The sequence below is a fragment of the Heliangelus exortis genome, chromosome 20 (genome assembly GCF_036169615.1).
Source record: "Heliangelus exortis chromosome 20, bHelExo1.hap1, whole genome shotgun sequence".
NCBI classification, from domain to species: domain Eukaryota; kingdom Metazoa; phylum Chordata; class Aves; order Apodiformes; family Trochilidae; genus Heliangelus; species Heliangelus exortis.
In genome coordinates this window covers 849,260-867,385 of record NC_092441.1, presented here as the reverse complement: position 1 = coordinate 867,385, position 18,126 = coordinate 849,260, and the positions used below count along the sequence as shown (strand labels likewise).

Below are 18,126 nucleotides of genomic sequence, written 5' to 3'. Positions count from 1 at the left end.
CCCATGGAGGGGTGGGATGCAGAGGGGTCACAGCCCCCCAGCTCTGCCCTGGCACCCCCAGCATCAGGCAGGGTGGGTTCCTGCACCACCCAGGGCTGGGGGGAGCGTGGCAGCAGAGCTCGGGGGTCCCCACACACCTCCTCCCTGTCAGCCCATCTGCAGTCCAGGCTGTGAGCAACAGATGACAAGATCCACAGTGATGCTAGAAATTAGGTCAGCGATAGCCTGCAGCAGATTTTCACATTTATCATCTCGGCGAGGCTCTTATGCAAGTCAGAGATGCCACAGGGCAGCCCCGCGCCAGCGGCCACCCCCAGCCCAGCTGGTGGAGAGCAAAGGAGAGGTGCCAAGGCCTGGAGCCCCCGCAGCTCCCTCCTGCCAGGGAGGGGAGGGACGTGGGGCTCCATCACGCCGCTGACTCAGGGCTGGTGAAAGCCCGGGACCGGCAGCCTCCCCCCGCAGACGCCCCCCGCCTCTCTCCCCCCATACCCCGGGGTGCACAAACGCCCAAGCACCGATTTAGTCCCTCCCAGGGGGGGAGCGGCAGAGCCCCAGCTGCTCTAACCCAGCCCCAGCTCCCAACAGCCCCACCAGTGCCCAGAGACACGGTTGGTTTCTTGCACCTAGGATGGGCTGTGTTTCACAACTGGCAACGCTTTCTGCTCCTTCCCCCATCCCCCAGATGTTGGTACCAATAACATTCATGAGCTCGGGGGGGGGGCATCCAGGGCTGGGTGGGGGCTCCCTGCTCATCCTGGGGGTATCCTCACAGGCTGGGATTTCCCTGGCCCTGATGCTGCCCACGGGGTGGGGTAGAGTCTGTCCCCTGCCTGCCCCTTCCCTGCCACCGTGGTCACCAGCAATGACCACATCCTATTATACGGATACCAGTTTCAACCAGGTGACATTTACCTGGCAAGATCATTAATAACCAAACGGTGCCTTGCTATACGCCAGCTGGATTTCCCAAACCCTCCCAATTCTGCTCATTACAGAAGAGGTTTGTGCATTAATCAGAGCGCTTTAATCACGCTGCTACCCACTGCAATTTTGAGCGAGTTTCAAAGCTGCCAGGTTTATCACAGGCTTTCAGGTCCCTCCGGACTCAGCCCCGGCAGGGTTCAGCGCATCCTCCTCCCCGGCACTCAAACAGGAGCAGCTTCCACACAAGAGAAACGGCTCCAGTCAAAACATCAGCCGGGAGATGCTGGTCCCCCCCCGGCAGAGCCACCCACGTCGGGCTGGGTGCGAGGCAGGAGCCCCGGCGTTCACCTGGGGCGTCCCAGGCACGAGGCTCTCAGGAGTGCTCAATAAATAGAACATTAGGAAAAAAAAAAAAAAAAAAAAGAAAGAAAGAAAAAATAAATCAGTCCCTGCGCTGGCTCCTGAGCCCCAGCCGTGGAGTGCGAGCAGCTGGGGGCTGCAGGCAGAGGTACAACAAACCGAGCTGCGAGTCCAAGAACAGCAAGAAAAAAGCATGTTCCTAAGGAAACATTCTGCAGTGAGCCCTTGAGCTGGGAACTAAACCAAGAATTAATTACAGGCTGATTTTACGGCCTTTATCGTGTGTTTTTAAAGCTGATCAAGCCTCCGGAGCAGGGGCAGGGGTGCTTGGAAGAAGAGCAGTACCTGTGGGGCCAGGGGAGCAGCAGAGTGCAGGGCTGGGGGCTGCACCTCTGGGGACAACAGCCCCACCACCCTTCTGCCCCCCATCCCCCCCCCAGGCCCTGCAGGGGTCTGCTCAGCAGCCACAACTCTGTGGCCACCAGCAGATCCATCCCCCTCCCCAAGTGCCTCCGGAGGGGGGGAGCACGGCCACAGCTCTGCTCAGACACAGCCACTGCCTCCAGACAGCAGAGATCTGCCTGTGCACTGAGGCTCTGCTGCCTTTCTTTGGGGGCCAAGCTCTGTACAAGCTGCTCCATCACCTTAATGACACAGCTCATAATGATCTCATTCACTATTAATTTGGATGTCAAAAGAAATTCCACTCATTTGCTTTTAATTAATATGGCCTTAAAATAAAGCCGGGGGGCTGGCAGGACTCTGGCAAGAGGTGTCTGCACCAACAAAGGGAAGAGTGGTTGGGGTGGAGAATTATTTCTAGGACAAAAGGACACAACTGCAAGGGAACACACTGCTTCCCAGTGCCACCCCTGCCCTCTGCACACACAGGCACCGACTGGCACATCCAAGGCACAAGAGGTTTCTGGGTGTCTTGATGAGGCTCAGCTGCCCCGGAGAGAAACAACGCCGAAAATGCTTGTTTGCAGCCAGAGATTTGGGCCCAAAGCTGTGGAGCAGCCTCCCAGCTCCCAGCAGAACAGAAGGGATGGAGCCAACAGCACCGGGCACAGCTGTCCTGGCCAGCTCGACACAAGCGATAACAAAAGCAAAGCCTTGTAACAAATCAGCAATAAATCACTGGGATCAGGAGAACAAATACTTGACACCCAATCAAGCTGATTTCCAACATGTGTGCGTGGAGGGGTTACTTAGGAAGGACACTCAGGCTCCAGTCTCCTTAAGAGGTTTCATGCATTACAAAGCGATTTTCCCCTCCCTCCTTTACAAGTCAATTAGATAGAGTTAATCTCTTATTGTGTTCCGAGAGCCCTGGGTAGGCACCAAACACAGCGATTAGTCCGGCTGTTTAATTGCCTGCTCGGGTTTGGGCAGCTCCCCGGGCCAGCAGCACCCAGGCCAAGGCAATCAGGAAAAAAAAAAATAAAAATTTCTCCCGTGTCCTGCCCGTAGGAGCTCAGAAACAGTTGTTCCCTGCCCACAGCATGTCATTTGTGCTTAAATTTGTGACAGGCTTCAGAAAACTCTGTCCCCATGGTTTAGTGGAGCTGCTGCAGCACGTGTTTGCAACGAGCAATGACGAACCGTGGTGTTGCGGCTCCTGGACAAGGTCCCAGACCAGTTCCTCCCAGTGAGAGCTCAGGAGGTGATGCCCCCACCCCTGGCAGCTGGGGGGTCCTGCAGGGCTCACCCCAAGCCCGATGGCAGCAAGGGAAGGGAGGTGCTCAAGCTCAGAGCTGAAGGCACCCGGGGGCGCGCAGGGTGAGCGGGGAACACAGGAGCCACCGGCACCGAGCAGACAGAAAGCTCCTCATGCACCGGAGCTCAGACCTCCTTCCAAACCCCACAGCAGAATGTTGGCTCCATCCTCTCCTCGTGAGTCACACACCCACCTGAAACTCGGCGTCCTCAGCCCGTCTGTCAGGAGCAGCCGGAGCAGCACATGGGGCGTCTGTTCCCTGGAGACCGGGAACGGGAATGTGAGAGCAGAGGCTGCAGGGACTGGGTGAAAGCTGCACTGAAAAGGAGGAGAAGGAAAGTCTGTGCCACGGAGGTGCAGTGTGAGCCAAAGGCCAGCTCTGGAGTTTGTCTGTAGCTGAGTGCTTCAGCATCTCTGTACATCACCTCCTGCAAGTGCCCAAATATTCAAGGAAGTTGTTGCAAAATGACAACTGTGTGTTTATTTACACAAATATTTTTACAGTGCTTAAAAATCAACCCTGAGAAATACCTTCGAAGCATTATCCTTGAAGAGAAGCTGGTCTGCCTACCCACCAGAACCATGCACAGTGGCTGGAGTGGTCCTGAGGGACATGGCTCTGCCCTGGGATGGCACTCAGCTCTTGCACTCATCAGAACCACAGTCTTAGGGGAGGAGAGGATCCAGTGAGGTTGGGACCAGCAGTTTCTTCTGGCATTAGCCTAATCGTCCAATTCCTCCTCCTTTTTTCTGTTAGGAACAAAAACAAGGATCACAGAAATGAAAAAAAAAATAGAAACCAAGAAGAACAAATAATTACATCACTTGGTGATCAGGGGCTCAGAGACACAGGTTTTGAGATGCATGGTCATAGAAAGGGTAAACCTCAGCCACTGTAATCCCTCACTACTGCTGCCTTCACCCCTTGTCCATTAGGACCCTCAGAGCAGAGTGAGCTTTGAGTCCTGACACTCTCCACTCATCCCCTCACAGCCCTTTGGGTAGGGCTCTGTCTGTCTGTCTGTCCAGCCTGGCTCTGGTGTGGCTCTGAGGGATCCCAACACGACTCTGATAAGGATGCTGAAGGGGCAGCCTGGCCCCAGCACAAGGAACTCTGTGGATTTACAGAGCAAGGCTCTGGCCTTCGTTATGTAAGTGTGGGGGAGCCTGACCCTCCCCTCACTTTCTGGGGGCAGGCACCAGCTCCCTGCAGGATATTTCTGTTCACCTCCTGTCACACCTGTGGGTGTTGGTGCTTTGCTTATCGCGGGCACCAAATCCCCAACGACCTCCCCAGCCTGGGACACAGTGCCCTGCCCAGGAACGTGTGAAGTGGCTCTGCTGCAGTCACCAGAAATCACCCTTTTGAGGCACCGAGTGTCCTGATGTCACTGGAGCTCACCTTGTTACCCTGTCTGTCTCTCTAATGCCATTACTGAAGATCATTACATGAGCAGATCCCCTTTGCAGAGGCAGCTGCCCACACACCCACCTCTCTGGCCTGGCAGACAGGACCCCCAGTGGTGAACACAGCTGCTTCCGAATGTACTCCCTCGACCTCATATCAGCCTGGAATGAAGGAGGAAAAAGGTGAGAATGGATTGATCAGCCTGCCCGGTGCCCTTTGTGCTCTCAGTGTGCCCCTGCACACCCTGATGTTAGCACAGCACAAACAGCTCTGCTATGACTCTGCTGCAAAGAGGAACCTCCATGTTTCTTTCCTTGCTTGGTTTCTGTGTCTCACTGCCCACTCTTCTATTTCCTGGCATCTTCCTCATCTGTTTTGCTCAAAGCTGGCAAAATCCTTCGGCCTGTACTGATGTACACATCAGTCTGTCTCCTGGCCCCCAGAGCTCTTGGGGCTGTTGTCTCCTGCAGAAGACAGGAGCTCACAGATCCCTCCACAAAAGGTGGGCAACTGCTGGTGTTTCCCTGACTTGTCCCAGAGCAGCAGAACACCCCTGACTCTGCTGCAAGAACTGTCACTGTACACACAGCACCTGTGTCCCAGGACTGTGCTAACAGAGGCTCCACTCCCACTGCCACTGCAAGCAAGTGAAGGCTGCAGCCTCCATTCTCACAGCACTCGAGGATCACCCATGATCTTTATAGGTGTGACACAGGATTAGCTATTCTGGTCACTTATCAGCTGAGAAATAGGACCCTACCCTCCACAGGAAACTGTAAATGGAGAGGGGGAACAAGGAGAGGGCTGCAAGGAGCTTGGGAATCCAGCAATCAAATTCTCAAGAGGACACGGGATGAAAAGAGGGCAGCTGGCATTGGCTGTCCTTGTACACATCCTTTTCCTTCCTCTGCTCCAGCAGTTGTAGGATGCAGCAACAGATGGAGAAGCACACCACTTGTCTGCTGCACATCCTTCTCCCTAGGCAAGAGCTTGGCTCATCCTGCCTTGTGCCTGCTGGGCTGCCTGGGCGGTGGTAATTATGCAGCTAAAGCAGGTAAAAACATCCACTAAAAGCAAACAGAGAGAAGACACAAGCACATCCTTGGCTCTATCTTCTTGGCAGCAGCAGCAAGAGCAGTGGCTGACACACCTTTCACACTGTCCTGCCTCGTGAGACCAAAGGCAAAGCTGCCAAGGCAGAGGCCAGGCCGTAGCTGCCTCTGTACTCTGCTTCCCAGTTCCAAAATCAAAAGGATTCATGTTGAGGCTCTCTGAAATTCATGGTTTGCTGCCTTCCTCATTTGAAACTGAGCTTGGAGCCATCATCAAACCCATCCTTATGCAAGAGTCCAGTTCCTCCCTTCCTCTTCTGATACACTCCCCTGTGACACGAGCCTTCCTGAGCCCACCAGAATGAGACTGCTGGGTCTCACCAGCACTGCAGGACAGCAAATGGTCAGAGTGGGACAAGGAGAACACCAACAGAGACCCCATGAGCTACAGAAAGTCTTGCTGGATATTTACTGGCTCTTCTTATCTATCAGAAGAATTCTTCAGCTTTCCAGCACAGAGGACTCTTAGATGCCCTCACAATCACACAGATCCTGGACTCTTGGACAACTTTGAGAAGTAGCAGTTGATTTTTACATTCCCTAAAAGACTTTTTTTCTTTTTTAGAAACTTTTCTGAGAATTACTGCTATGCCATGACATTTTAGACCAGCTGCTGTGCCCCACCTCAAAGGCAGAGTGCCTCCCTCCACTTAAAAAGCAGTATGTGACCTTTCCAGCTGGAAAAGCTTTTCAGCATATGATAATCATACTAATGAAGTGGGTTAATGCATCCCCAGTGCCTGCCCTTGAAGCATTTGCTACTCCCATCACTGTGCTTCTAAAGAGTATCCCCAGCACCCCAAGATGCTCCCCACCACCCCTCCTCTCCATCCCTGCCTCCCTGCTCAGATGGAGGCTCTGCCCATTCCTGCTGGAGACAGCTCCACAACTGCTTAACAATTCTGCAAGCTCGAGATTGAAAAATAGTTACATAAGGGATGGTTTGTTTGGGAGATTTTTTTTTCCCCTTCTCTCCATAATTGTACAGTTTCATAACTGAACTGACAAATAACTTTGATCATTCTTTAGGATAACAGATTACGTGATGTATTTTATAACAAGGGAAGGAGGTTGTTCAATAGGGTCCCCACTGGGAGACCAAGGCAGCAAGAGTCACGTCTGCAAACTTTTTCTAAAGAAGTAAAACCTCAGCCACGTTCTGGCACAAGCTGACACCTGGTCAGGTGGTGAGTTACCAGCCAGGTCTCACTCCTAACACAGCACTGAGAGACAGCTTAACCCCAAGCATTAACCACGGGGCTAATCAATAAGATGGATAACTGTCCTGTAATAATCCTGAGAGATTGCTTCTATTTTGAGAGGGGAATCAGTGCTGCCATTAGGGGCTGGAGTTGTTGCTTTGCCTGTCTGATAAGGGGCAGTGGTGACCCCTGTGTTCCCAGCAAGCTGGCAGGGAGGGTGCATCTGAAGGGAGCTGGAAATTTAGGATTCAGCTACTGTTTTCCTACAGGGCAGCAGGATGTGAGCTCACACAGAGGAGGGGGGTGATGGCTTATTTCTCAGCTCTCCTAAGGGCATGTGTCTCACATGTCACATGAAGTGACCTGCAGAAATGCACAGCTCTGGGCAGGCCTACTTCTGTCCTTCTTGGTGGGCTGGAGCAACATCTGGCTGTCCCACCAGCCCCATCCTGAGCCAGTGGGAACCAGCTGGGCAAGGGGCCAGCTGGAGCTAAAAGGATCAAGTGAGCAGGAGGCTGGAGTGCAGCCAGCCAGGAACCTGAAACAGCCAGAGCACAAGAATCAGTCCCAGCACAATCCTTGTCAGCTGGAGAGTGTTAAAAGCTTCTGCTTGCCCACTGTGCAAGGGGATTCTGGGACTGAGTGGGCTTGGAGTGTGGACAAGCACTGGAGAGGGGTTCTGACCTCTGCCAGAAGCAGGCAAGGGCAGCTGCTCTCAGGAGAGCTTGGTACTGTTCCAGAGCCACAAGGCCTTGCTTGTTATTCTGGGATGACAGATCCTGCCTACCTCAATCCCTGTCTGGGTAGCTCCAAATGATCAACTCTCTCCAGAAGAACCTCAAAATCTTACAAGCTGCCTGGGCAGAGAGACCACCCCCATGCACGAAAATTCTGACATGCTTGTGCTTACACCTAGAATAAGGACTAAGTGGGATGTAAATACTGATTGTAAGTGATAATGAACTTCCCTCCAGGTTCTCTGAAGATCACTGCTCTCACCTGCATCACAGCCCCAGATCCTCTGGCAGCAGGACCACACTGTGGGCTGAATGCAAATCAAACCCTTTCTGATCACTGCCCAGCTAAGTGTTGCATGCCTGAGGCACAACACACCCTACCCAGACTGGTGTAATGTGTCTCCAGGAAAGAGGGGGTTGGTTGTATTTCCACACCAGTTGCACAGCTCTGCCTTCATACCAGCCACCAGCACAGCCTCCAGGAGTGGGCAGCTGAGCATTATTACTTCCAGTGCTGCCATAACTTGCACACAAAGAGCTAATGGTCCACAATCCTCCATGACACTGGGAAAGCCATAAGCACATCACCCACCAGGGCTGCAAGCTTTTCCTGGGCACAAACCACAGGAAAAAGGCCAAGTCAGTCACCCACAGGCAGTCTCCCTGTAGCCTTCTACCTTCCAACTCCAATTTGCAGGTGCTCAAGAGCTCAGGCTCTGCCCTGAGCACTGCCCTGGCAAGATCAGTGGCAGTTACCACACAGAGCAACTGTGACAGGAAAAGTCCCATGGAAAGGTTTAAGTGTCCTTACCTCCTGCCATCCTTCTACCTCTATGGTAAACACACTCCCTTTGGGATTTTTTAATCTCTCCATAAGAGAAGCAACAATTCATTCCACCACTTTAGATTAAAAGCTGCAGTTAAGAGAACTGAGGGAGGCTCAGAACACAGACAAATAGTAGAAAGAGTTGGAAATGAAATGAGGATGATGAAAAACTGGAAGGCACCTTTTTGTTTCCAATGGGAATGCTTTTCTCCTTTCCTCTGAACTGCAGAGCTAGCTCAGAGCTCTGCAGAGGCATCTGCCCCTCACTGGAAGAAATTACATAAGATCCAGCAGCCTACTCCTGTCTGCCAGGTAGTGGTTCACGAGACCAGAAAGTCCAGCTCTGCTCTGGACTCTTCAAGGTTTGTTTTGCTCTAAGATGTGTTTTTTGTCTGGTCTGCGACACTGTTTTCAGAAAACACTGCAGCACCAACAATCAGCTCCTGTTTGCAGAGGCTGCCTAAGAGCAGGATCACCCCGGTGCTGCTCTGAGGAGCCAAGGTGGTCAGCAAGCCCCCAGCACGGGGGTGCAGCCACGCTCAGGGTGGGTCCCGGGGCAGGAAGAGGAACATCTGAAGGGGCTCTGCTCCCTGGACAGGGGCTGGGTCGGGCCTGCCCCTGCCACCAGGGTGACCCTGAGGGAAGGGAGGCATTCTTCAGGCTAGATGTCCCAGAGACTTTCCTCTTCTCCAGATCCTTTCCTCAAGCCCTGCTGCGATTTAATGAGCCTGAAGCTGAGCCTTGGTGGGAGCTGCAGCTCGGTGCCGGTGATCCAGTGCTGTCACCTGCTGGCTGGCTGCCCCGCAGCTCCTGGCAGAGCAGGGAAAAGCCCCGAGGAGCAGCACTGCAGTCTGTGCTGAGCTCAGAGTGCCCCGGAAAACTGCGTTTTTTTGAAGCTCCTGGGTATGAACCTCAGCATCGCAGAAGCTGCCTGCAGAGGGGGAACCACAGGGAATGCCGGGGCTGCCTCTGCTCCCGGGCACTGCATCAGGAGCCCACTGGGGACCTGTCTGCTGCAGAGGAGGGGAAATGGAAGCTCTGAAACACCCCCACGGGTCTGGCACCCCCAGGCCTGCCTGCCCCTTCCTCAGCCCTGCCCCGGTACCTGGCGGATGGGCTCCGGGATCCGGTACCTGCAGCAGGACTGGACCAGACGCACGGCTGTCCCCAGACACACCCTGTGACCCACAGAGACATAGAGAGGCCTAAAGCTCCTGTGGTGGCTACGCAGGGCCTGTGCACACAGAAACAAGAAGGATCAAGCACTGAAGAGGCTCAGTGTGACAGACAGAGAGGGGCAGATGAGTTGCAAGCCAGGCAGCTGCCTGCAGGCGGGATGGTGGCTCTGTGCATGGTACCTCCCAGCCCTCTCCACCTTCTGCTTCCCAGTGTCTCCCATCATTAGGGCTGTTTGCCCTTTTGCATCCTTGTGGCCCTTCCTCAAAAGCCCGGTGCTTGTCTGGGAAGCAGTGACACAAGCTAATGCAGCCTAAACAACAGCAGGAAGTTTCTCACACCTGCCCCTGTCCTGTGCTGCACCCCCGAGTCAGATGCTCCCGGATTTCACCCCAGTAAGAGAAAGCTGGAACAGAGCTGGCACCTCCCCATGACTGTGGGGGTGCTGGAGCCTGGCACCTCAGATGCCACAGCCACAGACATGAACACACTCAACACCTCAGCTGTCAACTCCTTCTGCAAATGTCTGAGGTCTCAGGAAGGGGAAGGCAATGGTCACCTCTTCACACCACCTCCTCCTGAACGAGACAGCCCCACTACAGACAACATCCTCCAGTGCTCCCAGCTGCACAGAGCTGGGAGATCATGGCAGCCAAGTGAACAGGAAGCTCCCTGCAGCTTACCATGCCCAGGACTCTCCCTGAAGTGCCTGTCAGGGGGAATGAATCTCCTTCCCTCTGCAGGGAACGAATCTATGGAGACAGACACCAGGTCAGTTGGTTAGAAACTATTTGTACGTGGCCATCCCAGTTCTCTTAGGATGTTAAAAAGTAGAAGGAAATTCCCAGCCTGGCCTCACCTGCTCTTTGTGCAGCTCGTCCTTGGCCAAACCATCCACATGCAGGAGGTTCTTGGCCACTCCAATGCATGGCAGATCTGTCAGGACTCCAAGGTGACAGGCCACACCAAATCCTGCCAACAAGGACTCACTGTGACTGCAGGACACCAGAAAACAGGAATCTCATGTGGCAGCACGGGGACCCTGGAAAGCAGGGCTCTCCAGTAAAGTCCTACCTCTGGGATGGAGCAGGCCATTCCCATCTACAAGAAGAACCTGAAAAAGCCAAAAAAGAAAAGTTATTTCCTTTGCACTGAGACCCACTCAAACAGGGAAATGGTGATGCTGGGCCTGTGTCTCAGCCCTTTTAGGTCTCTCTGCTGGGGTCTTCCTGTGGCACTGCCTAACCCTGACTCTAAATGGTCCCCAGTGTGAGCTCCTAATGGCTGGCAGCACTCCTCTGGTGGTGCTGCCCATGGGAAACAGACAGACAAAGAATAAGGCATACCTGAGGTTTGAGATTGGGCTGCTCCTGCTGAAGTCTCTGAAGAGCTTCCACCAGGAAAGGGACCTCTCTGAAGGCCAAGAATCCTGCCAGGTAGGGGGCACCCACAGCCACCATCCGGCAGTCCTCGTACAGCACCTGGGAGCAGAGGGACAGTGCAGAGACTGCTGGGTGGCTCCTGTTTCAGAGGCCTCTCTTTTGGTTTATGTCTCTTACTCTCACCTGTTTTTTTTTTATTTTGTTTTTTTTTTAAACACTCTGCTTCTGGATCTCTCCAGCAAAGCCAAAACCCTTGGGTTGTGTCAGTCTGGCACTCAGAACCAGGGGTGGGCAATGGACTGCTGACAGAAGAGGGCTGGAAATCACCTACCATACCCTGCTGGAGAGTGAAGTCCTTGAGACAAAATTAGGGCAGCTATTCAACCACACAGTGGGGACCTCAAAGTTCACCTGGACAGAGCATTATCAAAGGGTCTCTGTCTCTGTGCTGCCATAGGCCAAGAGAAACTCTGTAACAGGACAAAAAAGAATGGTGCAGGGCAAGCCAGGAATAAAGGCAGGATTTGGAATTTGGTTCATAAAAATCCTGGCATCCAACATCCAAATTTATTTCTCTGCTTATTATAGGGTTAACAGTTAATTTTTATATTGTTTTGAAAGCTGGGAGAGACCAAAAATCTTCATGAATTCAAGTAAAACGCCAGTGGGATTCACAGCAGTTTTGAAAAGGTTTTTATACGTTGTGAGTTGATTCCCAACAAGAAGTCAGGGACAAGACCCTCGCTGTTTGAGTGATACAAATGTTTTAATTTCCCCTCTTAACTGGCCCAGAAAAAAGGGTTCCTCCTGTGTCCTGAGTGGTGGCCAGGACTGATCCTTTTCCTTCTCCCCCAGCTGCAGTCCCTGTGCCTGCATCTCATCACAGCATCCTCTGACCTGCAGCCCATAACCTGTAACTCCAGGCCCGGTACCCTTACAACCCCCTGGCAATGAGGAGCAACCCGCATTGAGGCGGATTCCGTCTAAACCCCTACAGGCAGCGCTGTTCCCTGTTTCTCGTGAAGAGGCGCCTGGAGCTTTGCTTAAGGCGGAGCTGGAGCTGCGGTCCCGGCCCCGTTTCCCATCCCGAGTGCCCGCAGTGCCGGGCTCAGCCCCGCAGCCTCACCTGCAGCGCGGGGAAGCTGAGCACCACGAGTGACGCGCAGGCTCTGCTCTCCTCTCCTTTGACATAGGACAGATCCACACCTCCCACTCTCTCCAGTCCCGCGAATCCCGGATCCTTCTGCCACCCCTCCGTGTCCTCCTCCACCACGCGGGCCCGCAGCCGGGCCTGCTCCCTGCACAAGGACCAAGGGCGGCGGTGGAACCTTCCCCCGGCCTCAGCCTGCCCCGCTCGGGCTCTGCCCGTGTCCCGGAGCACGGGAGGAGCCCCCGGGCCCTCCTACGGGGACCGAGCACCGGGGGAGGGGGGGACGAGGGGGGACGGGAGTCGACCGGAGGGCCCCGACGCGTGAGGGCAGGCAGCAACCCCTCAGCTTTCCCGCAAAGGGAACCGGGGGGACGCAGCTCCCCTGGCCCTGCGCTGGTCCTCGGGGGCCGGCGGGTGTAGCGGACCCCAACGGGGCCAACCCGGTACCGAAGGGAAACCGCAGGGGACCGGGCCCAGACCGGAACCCAGGGTGCCGGGGAGCGGCGGGGATCGACCCCGCCCGCTGCTGCGCAAGGTTGCCATGACAACACGCCACCCCTCCCGCGCAGGCGCAGCCCCCGGTACCGTTCCCAGCGGCCCAGCAGCTCCGGTGTCGGCTCCGCCGAGAGCCCCGACATGGCGGAAACCGGGGCCCCCCCTACAGCGGGCGTGGAGGAGGGCGGAGGGAGGAGCCGTGAGGAGGAGCAGCAGCTTTATTGGGAAACGCCCCCGGGCCGGGGCGGGCGGCGGCAGGCGGGGGAGCAGCGTCCTGGTGTGGAGGGTTCGGGATTTTCAACTTGGTCCCGATTGTGAGGTGGCTGAGGGGGCTCCAGAGCAGCAGAGAACAGGCCAGGGGCAGGAGGAGCCCATGCTGCAGCGGAAAGACGGAGTCCAAAAAAAAAAAAAAACCACAAAAAACCCCCCAACCCAAAAGCTTTCCCTGCACTAAGGGAATAAATTTTTTTTTTTTTTTTTTTTTTTTTTTTTTTCGAAAAAAGCCCATGATTAGCAGGTGGCTTTGGGGTTTTGTTCTTTGTGTGAAGTCTGCAGCAGTCTCTGAGCATCGTGTATCCTCCTGAGTAGGAAAGCAGCTCCTCTTTGCACCACAATTAGTAAAAATAAAAAACCCACCCAAAATAAACAGCACACCCCAAGACACCCCAAACCCCCCCGAGGTTCCTGAATGTCCCCATCCCCTGTGGCAGTGGCACTGAGGTCCCCTGGGGCAGGAGCAGCTTCAGTGCTCCCTGTGCTCCCTCTTGAAGCCAGCGGCTGCTTTCCAGGTGGAGAGAGCCTGAGAGAGCAGAATCTCATCTGGGAACATCTCCTCCACCTCTGCAGCCAACTCGGAGACTTTTGCATCAAGATAAGGAACGAATGACTCCTTCAGGCTGGAAAAAACAAGAAGAAAAAGAGCAAGAGTAGTGTTAATAGATGGTGTACAGCAAACCACAAGTGCCATGGAGTTATTTTGTGTGGTAGGAATGCACTAACGTTAAGTACACAGAATTTTACTGTGTGTTTTGTAATGAGAAGGGTTAAACCACCAGCCAGATTTATAGAGAGGCAAACACAGCCAGACAGGGGGTGCTGCAGGTCAGAACCAAGCTGTTAGGGCCAAGCTGTATGTGTGGAAAGCTGAGTGGGGGCAGCAGTGCTCGTGTTTATCCCCAGTGCTCACAAGGAGCAGCTCCTGCTGTATCACACAGAACAGTTTAGGGAACACTGCTGGAAGATGAAGTCATACATGCCAGAAACAGGGAGTTTGTCTGAGAACTTCCTGCACATTCCTTATGCTGGTGGTTGTGCTCTGTGTCCAGCAGGACAGTCACATCCCAAGGGAACAGTTTCACAGGATAGTTTTGGTTAGAAAAAACCTTTAAGATTACCAAGTCCAACCATTACACCAACACTGCCACGGCCACCACTAAACCATATTTCCATCACAGGTATTTTCAGAGGCAGAGAAGCTCAGCAACAACTATAGGTTGGTTTGGGTTGCACAACTTACCTCCACGTTGGTTTGAATTCACCCACAGCTTGGACACGTCTCAGCTTCAAGGTGATCATTTCATGGAGCTCCTGCAGGAAGGTTTCCAGCCTTGAGTGAACAAGGAAGGTGTTGAGGAGCTTGGCATTCATTGGACTGAGCTCAGCTTTGTAGGCCGTACTGATGTCTGCAAAAGGATCCTAAAAACACAGCAGTGGGGAAAAAAAAAAAAAAACATTTTGCAACTTCATTTAGAGGAAACAGCTGACAAGAGACTGAAGTTGTGCACTGTACCTGTTTGAGGCGCAGCAGCTGCTCAGATTTGAGGGTAGAAAGAAGTTGCCACAGGGCAATGTTGTGCTTTAGGTGGCATCTTCTGAGGGCCTGAAAGAAAAACAGCCAGGGAGTGAAGCTGATGTAAGGGATGTACTTAGGAACCTGTCCATACCCTGCCCACGCAGGGAGTTCATCTGGGCTGCAACAGGCTCCCCTCTCCCTCTTCCCCATTTTGCCTTCAATAATCCATCCTTTTGGTGTCATCAAAACAGGGAAGGGATAGGGCTGTGTCACACACCCCTGTCATAGCACAGTGCCTTTGCTCCTACCAGTAAAGAGCCTCTTTTCACACATCATTAGGATAAAGCCTTCCTCTATCACCACATTTGAGAGGAAAAGGGGTATTTTTAAATCCTGCTCAGCACCAGGCAAGCCACTGTCACTGAAAGCTCACTCATAATTGAATGTTCTCCCTTTTCTCAGTTCTAGCATTGCAACTAATTATGCTGACGCTCAACTAAGAATTCTCCTTCCAGGTGCTGACAGGAGAGCTTGGATCTGTAGAGAAGAGTTTGACCTTCTGCACACCCAGCACCTGAACTTTCTGTAGTGTTTTGCAAGAACCTGGCAAGCATGACAAGCTGTTAGGTGCTGCCACCTCACTAACACTGGTTGCAGGGGAAGTGAAAATGTTTTTTCCTTCCCTGGTGAATACGGTGGAGAGGGAATTCTATCACACACCCTTGCAAGCTGAACTTTTGCTGGGCTTGGAGAGCAGAATGTCTGGATTTACCTTGAACCAGTGCAGATTTTATCCTGTAGCAATAAGGGCTTTGCTCTCAGGCCTCACCTGCAGTACATGAGGGTTTGTCTGGTCACCCATCTGGAGGACTTTTTCGATGTAGTCAGTCAGAGGCATTTCAGGATTCTCTCCAGCCATGGCCAGGAATCCCAAGGTAATTTCAGTAACAGACAGAGCATCACAGACATCACTGTAAGACTGTAGTTCTCCACTAATCATCTTCATCACAGAATTGGGGAGAGCACTCTGAAAACCATGAAGTCAAAACAGTTCCTACCATCAGTTTAGAGCCATTCCTTACTGCTGCTTAAGTTGCTGAAGTCATGGCAGATGGCTGAGCCTCAGGTTTAGGAAACTGGAAATGCTTCACCAGACAAATACTTTGCTTTGTAAATCCTGACTGGCAGAAGGCAGTTTGTACAGATTCAAGGCATGGAGAGAGATTAGTGGGCAAGGCAAGTGACAGAAGACAAACCTAACATTTCTTGGGATGTCAGGGCTCACACACTTGCCCTGTGTCCTCCAAACCCACCTGATCCAGCTTACTCCTGACATTATTGAAGAGCTGCTCATAATTCCGATCCTGTCTGTACACCAGGGTAGGTATCCCCTGTCAGGAGAGAAACCCATGGCTGTGAAGCTTTGGTAACACTGCTAACCCTGCATGCCTGGCTGCTGCAAGCACTGCAGGGCTCCTTCATCAGCCAATAAATTGTCTGCAGAACACATGGGTAGCACAAGCTGCCTTCTCCTACCGTCAGGGTGATGAGTGGTTTCCCCTGCAGGAACTTGCTGATGACCTGCTGCTGGATCTTCTCCAGATCAAAGTCCTGCATTGTCTCCCCTCCCTTCTCCATACTGTACTGGCAGTTGGATAAGATCAGAGGAATGAGGTCTCTCTCAACCTCATAACTGATCAAGTGCATGTCAGCCACTTCTGACAAACTGACCGAGTACCTGCAGAAGAGAAAACAGACTCCACTTAGAGAAGAAAACTCTGTGAACCAGAGAAAGCTCCTTGTGTGGTAGCAAACAGTAGAACAGAGAAAAAAAAAAAACAAACCAAAAGACCAAAACAAAAAAAACCCCAAACCAACCAACCAACAAACAAAAAACCCCAACCCCCAGCTGGCATAGCAACATACCTATCATTTTCCTCAGTGTCTCTATTCACAGAGTGGATAAAGTCATTGTGCAGACTGATGAGGTAACTGGTTAAGGCTGTGGAGCAGAGGCCCTGCCCGTGGCGACGTGGCAGAAGGACCTCAAGGTTGCTGTCCAGGGTCAGGTCAGAGTCACAGTACCCCTTAGGAAGTTTAATTTCCCCTGAAATAAAAGGCAGAGAAGAAGTGCTGTGAGGTGGCCCAGAGCCATCCCACGATGAACAAGCCTCTCCTGAGCTGACCCAGGTCAAGAGAAATACACAGCCTGAAAAAAGCAGAGCACCTTCCACTGCTTGCAAGCAGTAAAGGGAGCAAGCTGAGAATACTACAAGAGGGAAATGTTTTTTTCCATTTGCACCTAAATCTTGAGCCTCCAATGTCCAAGGTCAGTTTGGAAGATATGTCTCAGCACCACTGGTGGGAGGAACCTGAACTATCAAAGGGCAGCAGAGGAGCCTTGCCTGACAGCTGGGAAGCTCTTGCTTCTGTCACCCTCAGAGCAGTGCTGAGGAAGGAGAGCACTTACCATTGGTGTCCAGTGAGCTTCTCAGCTTGTTCCAAACAGACAGAAACACATTCACTCTCCTCTGGAACAGGTCCCTCATCACACCTGAGGGAGAACAAAGACAAACCCATGAGAGGCACCTTTACTGACAACAACCCAGTTGTACACCAGCTTTCAAAGTACACCACTCTTGGCAGCTGCTCACACAGATCAAGAGATGAAACAGACACTAAACATCTTTAAAGCCATCTAATGAATTTTTCCAACCATCACTCCAGGGTTAAGGTCTCCTGTTCATTTGGGTGGAAGTTAACAGGAAAATAGGAGCTAAAGATTGCAAGCTCAAGAGAAGTTTTCACCTTCATTTTCAAGTGGCCTATCCAGTGCTTTTTGCTTCATTATTAGTTTTGGCAGAGGCTTCTCACCTGAGAAGGGTTCGTCGAGAAAGTCTCTGATGGAACAGTGCTTGACATCAGAAGTGTTCTGAAATCTCCTCACCAAGTCTCTCTGCAGAGCCAGAATCTCTGGTAAAAATTTAACCAGCCTCAGTTCTTTTTCCTGGAAGAGGAAAGGAGGCCCATGAGTAGGGTTGCTTTGGACAAAGTAGCTTTGAATACTTCTGTGGAACTGCTTTGTTAATGTTTTAAAGAAAAAAAACATTTTGCAAGTGCAGTTCTCAAGATTGTAGAAAATTAGGAGAATAAAGACAACGTATAATGCAGCAGTGGTTTGCTCCTGGGAAATGGCTCTAGGTGACCCTGCCTGAGCATGGGATTGGAGCAGGTGACCTCCAGGGTTCCCTTCCAGCCTCAGCCATCAGTGATTCTGTGAGCTCATCTCTGAACATGGCATTGTCTGAGCACTGTGTCACACCCACCTTCTGCAGAAACTTCCAAAGGAGAGGAACAGTGTCCTTGGCATTCTTTTTCTGGACCACATGGCCCAAGTTCTCCACTGAAATCCTCTGTCGGCAGCTCCACATCTTGGAGTGATGTATGTGACTGTTCTTTGGCAGCTGGGACAGGAAAGTGCCTGGGTCACCATACACTATTTTCACTACTGCATTGGAAGAAATTCTCTCATCCTCTTGTATTTGTCTATTTAACTTCAGAAGTTTTTTATCCAACTCCTGCATTGAAAAAAAAAAAATTTTAAAAGAAATTATATCAGAATTCGCACCATCCTGACATGCTCAGCTTCTACTAGAGTATCCTCCCCTGGCAGCTTGATCACCAATTGACACAGAAATATGTCAAAGCAGAAGGTGAACTCCTGAGGAAGGCATGTAAACCCCATTCTGCAATGAAGCTGTTTATACCATATATTTATACTTGGTTCTCCAGCTCAAACTCACAGGTCTTTCCTTTTTGAGATGATGTATATGGGGGGAAAA

General features: G+C 52.3%; 2 protein-coding genes across 7 annotated transcripts in view; both read right to left on the bottom strand.

Moving 5' to 3' along the window:
• Nucleotides 1–3,459: 3,459 nt before the first annotated feature.
• ENDOV (endonuclease V) lies at nt 3,460–12,922 on the bottom strand. 4 transcript variants are annotated; one of them, XM_071764692.1, is made up of 9 exons: nt 12,583–12,922; nt 11,974–12,145; nt 10,812–10,946; nt 10,540–10,579; nt 10,325–10,437; nt 10,149–10,217; nt 9,395–9,523; nt 4,407–4,573; nt 3,460–3,754 (listed from the first exon to the last, which is right to left on the bottom strand). In XM_071764692.1, the coding sequence occupies exons 1-9, from the start codon at nt 12,633–12,635 to the stop codon at nt 3,727–3,729; spliced, it is 906 nt and encodes a 301-aa protein (XP_071620793.1). In that variant the 5' UTR covers nt 12,636–12,922; the 3' UTR covers nt 3,460–3,726. The 4 variants fall into 4 exon arrangements, with proteins under 4 accessions (XP_071620793.1, XP_071620794.1, XP_071620795.1 ...); XM_071764693.1 differs by having other exon boundaries at nt 4,497–4,573; XM_071764694.1 differs by lacking the exon at nt 9,395–9,523.
• A 99-nt stretch (nt 12,923–13,021) lies between these two features.
• Nucleotides 13,022–18,126, bottom strand: part of RNF213 (ring finger protein 213) — a 46,622-nt gene continuing 41,517 nt past the window's right edge. For all 3 annotated transcript variants that reach the window (XM_071764676.1, XM_071764674.1, XM_071764675.1), the window contains 10 exons: nt 17,611–17,862; nt 17,159–17,291; nt 16,755–16,838; nt 16,211–16,391; nt 15,821–16,022; nt 15,598–15,675; nt 15,114–15,311; nt 14,282–14,371; nt 14,009–14,187; nt 13,022–13,388 (listed from right to left, as the gene is read on the bottom strand). In XM_071764676.1, the coding sequence (XP_071620777.1) occupies nt 13,235–13,388; nt 14,009–14,187; nt 14,282–14,371; nt 15,114–15,311; nt 15,598–15,675; nt 15,821–16,022; nt 16,211–16,391; nt 16,755–16,838; nt 17,159–17,291; nt 17,611–17,862 (1,551 nt within the window). In that variant the 3' untranslated portion in view covers nt 13,022–13,234. The remainder of the gene's footprint in view (nt 13,389–14,008; nt 14,188–14,281; nt 14,372–15,113; nt 15,312–15,597; nt 15,676–15,820; nt 16,023–16,210; nt 16,392–16,754; nt 16,839–17,158; nt 17,292–17,610; nt 17,863–18,126) is intronic.

Coding starts and splice junctions, on each gene's coding strand:
- ENDOV (XM_071764692.1), bottom strand. CDS start 12,635: ATGTCGGGGCTCTCGGCGGAGCCGACACCGGAGCTGCTGGGCCGCTGG. Junction 10,580..10,811: donor AGCCCAATCTCAAACCTCAG/GTATGCCTTATT, acceptor TGGCTTTTTCAG/GTTCTTCTTGTAGATGGGAA. Junction 3,755..4,406: donor GAGACAGACAGGGTAACAAG/GTGAGCTCCAGT, acceptor TGTTCCTAACAG/AAAAAAGGAGGAGGAATTGG.